Source organism: Lepidochelys kempii, chromosome 6 (genome assembly GCF_965140265.1).
Source record: "Lepidochelys kempii isolate rLepKem1 chromosome 6, rLepKem1.hap2, whole genome shotgun sequence".
Classification (NCBI taxonomy): Eukaryota; Metazoa; Chordata; order Testudines; family Cheloniidae; genus Lepidochelys; species Lepidochelys kempii.
This window is the reverse complement of record NC_133261.1, coordinates 100,425,502-100,436,164: the sequence shown is the minus strand read 5'-3', so window position 1 is coordinate 100,436,164 and position 10,663 is coordinate 100,425,502. Positions and strand designations below refer to the sequence as shown.

Below are 10,663 nucleotides of genomic sequence, written 5' to 3'. Positions count from 1 at the left end.
GTGGCAAAAGCTTATTGTATCACAACTGTGCTTTAAATGTTTCAGTTATTGCACTCATTTATTATAAAAAACAAAGAATAAATAATATAAATTATTACCTCTCTAATAATCCTAAAAATGTCTCTAATTTTAGTATTTTCAACAGTTATTTCCAAATTAGACACTTAGCTGAAATATATAAAGTCCTTTTTAACCAGTGACATTTGACACACTACAGGTGTATGTTAGTACATGGATCAGTTAAAGCCTGATTAAAAATACTTGTATTCCTGCTGGAGAGGCTATAGCAGTGTCCAAAGAGAAAAGTTAAAGGTAAAATGAATGATTCACTAGCATTTATTTAACAAATGTCAGCTCTCTGCAACAGTCTACTGTCCTGTTCTGCAGCTAGTTCTTGTCTACTACTTTACATAGAGGAAATTTGAAGGGCCTCTGCAAAGTTTTCCTCAAGATCATCAAGTTCCTTATTTGATTCAAAGTCACTGTCACAAGTGGTTGAGTTCAGTGTTGGCTCAAATGTGTGTGAAATACCTGAGGCTTCTTCAGATTGCACTGAAGAGTAAGGATCTGTTCCAACACTCACCACTTCAGTTATATCTTTTGAAAAGATATCCTTGTCATGCATCTGCTTTGACATTTCACTGTGTAAGGAGTGGTTTAGTTTGTCTGTCTCCTTTGATAATAAATCCATGGCTTTTAGGAACTCTTCACTTTTTGTAGTCTTATTTTGTTTCCAGTTTTTGCTGGTAAACTGGAGCTGGTCCAAGGTCTCAAATCTTTCCAGATCAAATGGGTCAATCACTTCCATGCTGCCATTGACTCTCTCAGATTTCTCTGTGCTGCACCCCACGTCGACTTTGAGGACATCCAGGAGGTGGCGCATTTTGTTCTAGAATTTAAGGGAAGAAATAAGGTTCTTAATCACTTATGGCCCACTGCACAGCTGCCTGCAGTCTTAAGACAGGATCTGTAACAGATTTCATAGTCCAAATAGTTGAATGTATTAAGAATTTATTTTCAAATTAGTATGTTCCATATAGTTACATTTTTGAGGAAATACAGGATGCATAAAATCAAGTAACTTAATTATTCTTATAATTACTTTGTAGCAAACAATCAACTTGCTGAAATAACTGTTACCCACTGTGTGAAAGTATGCATGATGTGGGTGATCTAGAAAGGTCACAATTCCCACTTGCACCGCTGACAAAGTACCAGCACACAATCTCTCATTCAAAAGGTGGATCTGTATTGAGGGTTATGATTACATCTGCAGCATTTTTAAAAGTGCACTGTGGAAAGACCTCTCTGAAGTCACATACATGGACTGAGAACATTACACACTGTGTTTGGAAAACGAACATACCTCATCCAAACGGTGCTTATTTTGCTCTATGTGACGCTCAAACAATCTCTCCAAAGCCCTAAAAATAAATAAATAAGTAAGGCTCAGGCAGATCATTATTTTGAGGAGAGAAAGATACAATGTCCTAAACAAGCGTATATGAGTAAAGGATCCAAGCTCCAGAGTCTTCATGCATTTACTAAGGGGAAATAATCATATTGCCCTCATTATACTTTGTCACAAAGGGGCCAACATTGTGTTTACATGCTAACAGACATTTGCTCAGTGGGCCAAGCCTTGTCATAGGGCTGAATGAGAACACTAACTGATGTACCCCTTGCTCTGTCTTAGCCAGTCTCAGCTCAGGTAGAGTGAGCGGACGCCACAGGCTGAAGCATTCACAATCCCATAACTCCTCGCCATAGTCGCTGCTTGTCAAGGTTCCATCCCCACTCTGCATTCTAGGGTACAGATGTGGGGACCTGCATGAAAGACCCCCTAAGCTTATTCTTACCAGCTTAGGTTAAAAACTTCCCCACGGTACAAACTTTGCCTTGTCCTTGAACAGTATGCTGCCACCACCGAGTGTTTTAAACAAAGAACAGGGAAAGAGACCACTTGGAGACATCTTCCCCCAAAATATCCCCTCAAGCCCTACACCCCCTTTCCTGGTGAAGGCTTGATAATACTCCTCACCAAGTGGTACAGGTGAACACAGACCCAAACCCTTGGATCTTAAGAACAAAAAGGTAAAAGAATCACCTCTGTAAAATCAGAATGGTAAATACCTTACAGGGTAATCAGATTCAAAACATAGAGAATCCCTCTATGCAAAACCTTAAGTTACAAAAAGACACAAAAACAGAAATATACATTCCCTCCAGCACAGCTTATTTTACAGGCCATTAAACAAAAGAAAATCTAAAGATTTCCTAGCTAGATTACTTACTAATTTAACAGGAGTTGTAAGGCTGCATTCCTGATCTGTTCCCGGCAAAAGCATCACACAGACAGCCCAAACTCTTTGTTCCCCCACCTCCAGATTTGAAAGAATCTTGTCCCCCCATTGGCCATTTTGGGTCAGGTGCCTGCGGGGTTACATTAGCTTCTTAACCCTTTACAGGTGAAAGGATTTTGCCTCTGGCCAGGAGGTATTCTATAGCACTGTATACAGAAAGGTGTCAGAGTAACAGCCGTGTTAGTCTGTATTCGCAAAAAGAAAAGGAGTACCTTAGAGACTAACCAATTTATTTGAGCATAAGCTTTCGTGAGCTACAGCTCACTTCATCGGATGCATATTGTGGAAACTGTAGCTCACGAAAGCTTATGCTCAAATAAATTGGTTAGTCTCTAAGGTGCCACAAGTACTCCTTTTCTTTATACAGAAAGGTGGTTACCCTTCCCTTTATATTTATGACACTGCTGATGTGCAGAGGTACAAGCATAATCCTATACTCCCAGCAGACCCCCTGTCCCAGGCCTGGGGAGGGGGAAGAGACAAAACACAGCTTCTGCAGCTCGCTATGGCAAGGGAGAGAAGATCCCTGAGGCCCCCTGTCATGGCCTGTGGGGAAGGTGCAGAGAGAACCTCTGGTCCCTTCTTCAGAGACTGGGGAGAAGAAACTGTGAGGAGAGAGTCAGGAAGGAGATGCTGCTAGGGCATCCCTGTCAGGGCCAGGATTGGTATGGGCTGTGCCCCTCTGCTCCACTTGATTTGGAGTCGGGGAACGAGAAAGTGGAGTAGAAGGGTAGAGAATGTGCATGAAGGAAAGAGTGGGGGGTATGAGGAAACAGATTGAGAACAGAAAGAAAAAAGAATTAGTGAGAGTGAGGGAAAGAAAGGAGAGACTGGAAACAGGGAAAGAGAAAGAGAACGGGCTGGTTGTTGGGGATGAGAAATGAGAGACAGAGGAAGAGAATTCAGTGCACAGACAGAATTTAACAGTAAGGGAGAATAAACATTGGAACAACTTTCCAAGGGACATGGTGGATTCTCAATCATTTGAGGTCTATAAGATTGGAGATCTTTCTAGAAAATACGTTATAATTGAAACAGAAATTATGGGCTTGATGCAGAAATTACTGGGTGAGGTTCCTTGCTTTGTGTTATATAGGAGGTCAGCCTAGATTATTACAATGGTCCCCTCTGGCCTTAAAATCTATGCATCTCTGATAGGAGAAGAGTGACAAGAGATGAAAGAGGAGAGGAAGAAAGAGAGCAGACTATGAAGATGTGCCAAGATCTACAACAGAAGTAAAAGTAAAGGAGAGAGAATGAGAGCAAAGGGAAGTTATGTTTTTAGAACTGTATTTAATAGGAGGTTAAATGCCAAAATCTTATTATAAAAATGTCACCAGGGTCAGAGATACTGCACTCCACACTGCTTACAGAATCCAGTCTGTTTTGAGCCCAGTCCCTACAAACCCTAAAACAAAGATATCTAACCTGTTGGAAAATAATCCAAGCTTCAGAATTTCATCTGTTACATCTTCAATGAAACTCAAATACCGAAGCTCTTCTTCTCTGCACAGAGAACAGAAAATCCAGTCTGAATGTTTAAAAGTAGAGACATCTGTCACACAACAGAGCAAGAAGCTCTACCTGCTAAGGGAAATTACTTAGCAAATACCATGGAGAAAATGGAAACCCTTATAGCTCTTGGGACCAATTTAGCTTCTTGTCTTACAGAAGAGGCTGATGGGACACAGTTACTTAGGCCCCATGTTTAGGGTGAATAAAAATAGGCTCTGTATAAAGTACAATGATATCTGCAGAAATGTTGCCAAGGTTCCTCCCCCACCCTGAACTCTAGGGTACAGATGTGGAGACCCGCATGAAAACCTCTTAAGCTTACTTTTACCAGCTTAGGTTAAAACTTCCCCAAGGTACACATTAATTTTATCCTTTGTCCCTGGATCTCCACTGCCACCACCAAACTCTAACTGGGTTTACTGGGAAACATAGTTTGGACACATCTTTCCCCCCCAAATCCTCCCAACCCTTGCACCCCACTTTCTGGGGAAGGTTTGGTAAAAATCCTCACCAATTTGCATAGGGGACCACAGACCCAAACCCTTGGATCTGAGAACAATGAAAAAGCATTCAGTTTTCTTACAAGAAGACTTTTAATAGAAGTAAAGAAATCACCCCTGTAAAATCAGGATGGTAGAGATCTTACAGGGTAATTAGATTCAAAACATAGAGAATCCCTCTAGGCAAAACCTTAAGTTACAAAAAGGACACACAGACAGGGATAGTCATTCTATTCAGCACAGTTCTTTTCTCAGCCATTTAAAGAAATCATAATCTAACACATACCTAGCTAGATTACTTACTAAAGTTCTAAGACTCCATTCCTGGTCTATCCCCAGCAAAAGCAGCATATAGACAGACACAGACCCTTTGTTTCTCTCCCTCCTCCCAGCTTTTGAAAGTATCTTGTCTCCTCATTGGTCATTTTGGTCAGGTGCCAGCGAGGTTATCTTTAGCTTCTTAACCCTTTACAGGTGAGAGGATTTTTCCTCTGGCCAGGAGGGATTTTAAAGGGGTTTACCCTTCCCTTTATATTTATGACAATTGTCAAGCTTTATGTTAACTTCCTGCTCTTGTATAAACTAGTCCAGAGCTCCTGAGGTGGGCAGTCCTGCAGGAGGGGTGACAGATCACAACCTGCTTTGTGCTGTGAGATCTGGAAAGGGCCAACACTGCTCAAGAAATGGGTAGTGCTAGCCAGGTAGGGGGCGAAGACATGATGCAGCGCAATGCTCTGATTCAGCAGCTTTCACAGGGGTTTCTAGGGAACTTCAGTTGCTACTCTGTGGTGGGAGGGCAGTGTTTACACTGAAAACCTCCCTTACTTCAGGATAACATTTCCCTGTTCTGCAAAGGCATTGCTGGTGCAGGGAGAGGTAATGTATACACCTCGGAGCCAACTTCACTCATTCTGATCCTTTCTTTTTAAATTTCAATGGAAACAGCTCTTTAGCAAGGCAAAAACATTCCTCTGCAGTGTCTGCAACCCAAATGTTGCAGCATTCAGCTAGTGCAGGAGAATCAGAGAATGAAACTCACTAGCACCTAGCACAACAGGTCCTGCTCCATGACCAGGGCTCCTAGTCACTATGGTAATACAAGGAATAATAATAACAGTCAATTTTAATTGTAGAGTCAGAGAGATACAGAAAGAAAAACAACACCCTGAGTAGAAAGTTCATCAGATTAACATATTTTCAGTGCTAACAGGCAAAGATTTTACTAGTAACGATGCTAAGGAATTTTTTACACAAGAGTTTTAGCCTGTAATTACTCCAGGAAGAACATGGGAACGCTAAACTGTTCAAACAGCTAAGCATTAAAAGTATTCCTCAGTGGCACGTGCAAGCAGCTGTCATTAAGAAATATGTAAGAGAATTAATCAGGCATCAGCATAAAAATATATTGATGTAATGTGTTGTAAAATTTCCTTTCAAGTAAACAAATAATATAGCTAAAATGAGTTGCTTGGATTATGGGAGTTCAACATCACAACTGCTTGAAGAGTGTTGAGGTGTTGTGGACCTCTTTGGCTAAAATTCCTTAGAGCCAGTGGTGATGCCAATCACTATGGCTGGGAGAGCCTCCAAAAGTTTGGAATTCTGTTGAGACATCCTAATAATAATGACAAGAACAAGAACACAGTAATATGTTCCCCTTCTATAGCATCTTCCAAGGATTCCCAAGTGCTTTTCAGTCAAGTCCTCTTCAAGATAGGGAAGCATTATCATTCCTTTTATAGATGGGGAAACTAAGATATAGAGAAATTATGTGACTTGCAAGTCAATGTAACAGCTGGGAATATAATTCCAATCTCTGACTCCAGGGTCTCACCAGGTTTCTGGCCAGAAATACTAGGAGAATGGTTTCCCTCATGATCAGTTCTGTTCCTGCATACACACTGGAAATAACAACAATCAACCAACTTATCCATATGTTTCAGAACTTCAAAAAAGGTTGGGTTCTAAAAAGGAGTGAAGGATTGGCGCAGGAGTTCTGACTTTATCTGGACGGGGCTGTCCATCCCTACAAGTACAAGACCAGGAAGGAGATCTGGATTCTATTCCTGGCTTTAGCCCCTTCTGAACCCAGTTGCCACATCTATGAAATGGGGATAACTATCTAGTTCACCAGGGGATTGTAATGCTCAGTTCACTGATGTCTGCAAAACACTTTATGATATTCAGATGGAAGGGTCTATGAAAGTGCAAAATACTACTAATGCCTCTCTGAATATCCTATTTCTTCAAAGTGCTTTCCTCTTCATTCCTATTGCATGTAAAAGGGGATCTTTGTTTTCAGAAGTTTCTCTGTTCCTGCTACTTGTTCTCCACCTGATGCCTGTTTGCAACATTACACTTCGGTTGCTCTGGAAATGTTTGTTATATATGTATGTTGTCAATACAAAGAAAAGACCATGGTATCAAGGGGGGAACTAGTAGCAGGAGCTCTACAGAAACAAAGGTCCCGTCTTCATAGAAATATTCCGAGTAATAAACAAGAATAGCAGAATCTAGTCACTTTTTCCCAAAAAAGTTGTAGCTAGTTTTCCTGATTTTTAGAGCTGTGGGGGATACTTCACATGCTGTCAAATGGATTTCTTTATTTGTAGCCATGTCAGATCCAGATCAGACTCTGATGTGATAGTTTATTACAGTGCCTCATTTATTGTTTTAACATAGGAACATAAGAATATCAATACTGGGTCAGACCAATGATCCATCTAGCCCAGCATACTACCTTCTAACAGTTACCAGTGCCAGATGCTTCAGAGTAAATGAAACAGAATATGGCAATTATCGAGCAATCCATTCCCTGTTGTCCAGTTCCAGCTTCTTGCAGTCAGCGGGTTAGGGTCACCTAGAGCATGGGTTAGTATCCCATACCACCTTGGCTCATAGCTATTGAAAGACCTACCCTCCATGAATTTACCTAATTCTTTTTTGAACCCAGTTATGCTTTCGGCCTTCACAACATCCCCTGGCAACGAGTTTCACAGGTTGACTGCACTGTGTGAAGAAATACTTTCTTATGTCAGTTTTAAACCTGCTTCCTATTAATTTCATTGGGTGACCCCTGGTTCTTGTTTTATGTGAAGGGGGTAAATAACATTTCCTTATTCACTTTCTCTACACTACTCATGACTTTATAGCCCTCTATCATATCCCCCTGAATCGTCTCTTTTCTAAGATGAACAATCCCATTCTTTTTAATCTCTCCTCATATGGAAGCTGTTCCATACCCCTAATCATTTTTGTTGCCCTTCTTTTTACCTTTTCCAATTCTAAATTATCTTTTTTGAGATGAGACGACCAGAACTACATGCAGTGTTCAAAGTGTGGGTTTACCATGGATTTATATAGTGGAATTATGATATTTTCTGTCTTGTCTCTGTCCCTTTCCTAATGGTTCCTAACATTCTGTTAACTTTTTTGACTATAGCTGCACAGCTGAGCAGATGAATTCAGAAAACTATCCATGATTACTGCAAGGTCTCTTTTCTGACTAGAAACAGCTAATTTAGACCCCAATATTTTGTATGTACAATTAGAATTATGTTTTCCAATGTGCATTACTTTGCACTTAACATTGATTTCATTTGCCATTTTGACACCCAGTCATCCAGTTTTGTGAGATCCCTTTGTAACTCTTCACAGTCAGCTTTGGTCTTAACTACCTTGAGTAATTCTGTATCATTTGCAAATTTTGCCACTTAACTGGTTACCCCCTTTCCACATCATTTATGAACATGCTGAACAGCACTGATCCCAGTACAAATCTCTGGAGGACCCCGCTATTTATCTCCTTCCATTGTAAAATCTGACAATTTATTCCTGGCCTTTGTTTCCAATCTTTTAACCAGTTACTGATCCATGAAAGGATCTTCCATCTTATCCCATGTCTGCTTACTTTAAGAGCCTTTGACGTGGGACCTGTCAAAGGCTTTCTGAATGTCTAAGTATGCTGTATCAACTGGATCACCCTTGTCCACATGCTTGCTCAAAGAATTCTAATAGACTGTTGTGGCATGATTTCCTTTTGACTCTTCCCCAATAGATCATGTTCATCTATATTTCTCATAATTCTGTTCTTTACTATAGTTTCAACTAATTTGCTTGGTATTGAAGTTAGGCTTCCTGGCCCGTACTTGTTAGGATCATCTTTGGAGCCTTTTAAAAAAATCAGCATTACATTAGCTATCCTCCAGTCATCTGGTACAATGACTGATTCAAGCAATAGGCTATATACCACTGTCAGTAGTTCAGCAATTTCTTATTGGAGTTCCTTCAGAACTCTGGGTTAATACCATCTAGCCTTGATGACTTATTACTGTTTAATTTATCAATATGTTCCAAAACACCCTCTACTGACACCTTAGTCTAGAACAGTTCCTCAGATCTGTCACTTAAGAGAATGGCTCAGGTGTGGAAATCTCCCTCATATCCTCTGCAGTGAAGACAGATGCAAAGAATTCATTTAGCTTCTTTGCAATGGTTTTATCTTCCCTGAGTGATCCTTCAGCATCCTGATCATCTAGTGGCCCCACTGATTGTTTGGCAGGCTTGCTGCTCCTGATGTACTTAAACATTTTTTTGCTGTTAGTTTTTGTGTCTTTTACTATTTGCTCTTCAAATTCTTTTTTGGCCTGCCTAATTATACTTCCATATTTGTCTTGCTAGAGTTTATGCTCCTTTCTATTTTCCTCAGTAGGATTTGACTTCCAATTTTAAAAGGATGCCTTTCTGCCTCTAGATGCCTTTTAGTGAAACTTAAATTTATATTTGTAAAAACTTAAAAGGAACTTTAAATTTGTTTCCATTTTACTGTTTCACCCAGTAAAAGAGAGAAGAAAACATATACTTACTCAGCCTGGATTTTTCTCATTGCTGAGGATTCCATAGAATACATGGATGTCATGCTAATCAGAAAAATAGATATTAAAAAAAATAGCATTAGGCAATTTCCTAGAAACCTCCAATTCCCTGCATTTCACTCTCTTTCTGTAGCAACCCACAATCATGAGATGCCCTCACCCCAAAGCGTCTGCCAAAGAACACCGAACCCCTGTGGTAATAATTCGGTTAGCTATACCAGTGAGAGTTATGGGAATGTCACTAACATCCTTTATCCATTTCATCTCTATAGAAAACAATCCCCTGCTCCAGGGGCAAACTCCACTTCTTAACTTCAAGGCAGATGAGAGCTTCCTTCAGGAGTATTATTATTCCATCAAAACTCTAATACTGGGACAGTCAGAACACTTACTCCAAAGATGGAAGGTATCGTTGAGGTATCCCTCAGACTGAAAAGAAAGTCCCAATGTTATACGTGAGCCTGGGTCTCCATCATGGCAGTACAGCATTCTATAATCCATTTAATGCTTCTAATAGAACATTTAATATGGTGCATGTAATTCTTACTCATGCAAATAATCACACTGCACTCACATATCATCTTGGCACAGAAAGGAGACTATTATTTAATTTCTTGTCATACAAACATCTCCATGACTTCTTCTATACCACTATATATGGAGCTGAGCAACTAATTGATTTTTTGGTTTGACAGATACAGAAAAACCCGAACAAACTTTTGTTTTGGGTCAAACTAAACATTTAATTCGACCCAAAACAACATTCTTCCATTGTTTTGTTTCATTAAGTTTTCAGGTGTTTTCTACCCTTTAAAAAAAATCTCTAACAAATATAGCTAAATTTCTAAACCAATTTGCAAATAGTTTATTCACTGATAAATGCATTTTCAGTCAAACAAAACTATGTGCCCCCCCGCCCAAAATTCAGGCAGCCCTAGCCCCATATGCTTGGAACCCTGTCCCAGAGACTGCCCACCAATCCACCACTCTTGCCTCTTTTAAATCTCTTCTAGAGACACATACACTTCTACCAAGAAGTGAGATACCTATCATATTAAATTATAGTCTCGAAGTTCATCAAGAAGTGTACACAAATGAACGGAGTCTCTGCATCTTATTTATGTGACTCTACCTAACCCTACCCCATGCCCTCTTGTTTGCATATCCCTCATAACTTATCTTGTGTCTAAATTCTAGACTGCAAACATTTGGGAGCCCAGAGCTTATCTATCTGTTCTATGAGGTTCCTAATGCATCTGTATACAGGTGGTGTAAACATAATGATAATTTGAGGTGGCTCAAAAGATCAGTTCCATCTTAATGCCCTCTTTCTGAACTTGAAAACTAGATCGATTTCTGTTTTGTCTTTCAGGTAGAAACTGTTAGACAAGAACCAGAAAGGCCATTTAGC

At 40.0% G+C, this 10,663-nt stretch overlaps 1 protein-coding gene across 6 annotated transcripts in view; it reads right to left on the bottom strand.

Annotated features, from left to right (window-relative positions):
* Positions 1-318: 318 nt before the first annotated feature.
* SPATA7 (spermatogenesis associated 7) overlaps positions 319-10,663 on the bottom strand; it is a 77,309-nt gene continuing 66,964 nt past the window's right edge. For 5 of the 6 annotated variants that reach the window (XM_073349369.1, XM_073349366.1, XM_073349367.1 and 2 more), the window contains 5 exons: positions 9,244-9,297; positions 4,390-4,427; positions 3,792-3,894; positions 1,367-1,424; positions 319-889 (listed from right to left, as the gene is read on the bottom strand). In XM_073349369.1, coding sequence (XP_073205470.1) covers positions 407-889; positions 1,367-1,424; positions 3,792-3,894; positions 4,390-4,427; positions 9,244-9,297 — 736 coding nt within the window. In that variant the 3' untranslated portion in view covers positions 319-406. The remainder of the gene's footprint in view (positions 890-1,366; positions 1,425-3,791; positions 3,895-4,389; positions 4,428-9,243; positions 9,298-10,663) is intronic. The other variant, XM_073349368.1, reaches the window with a different exon arrangement.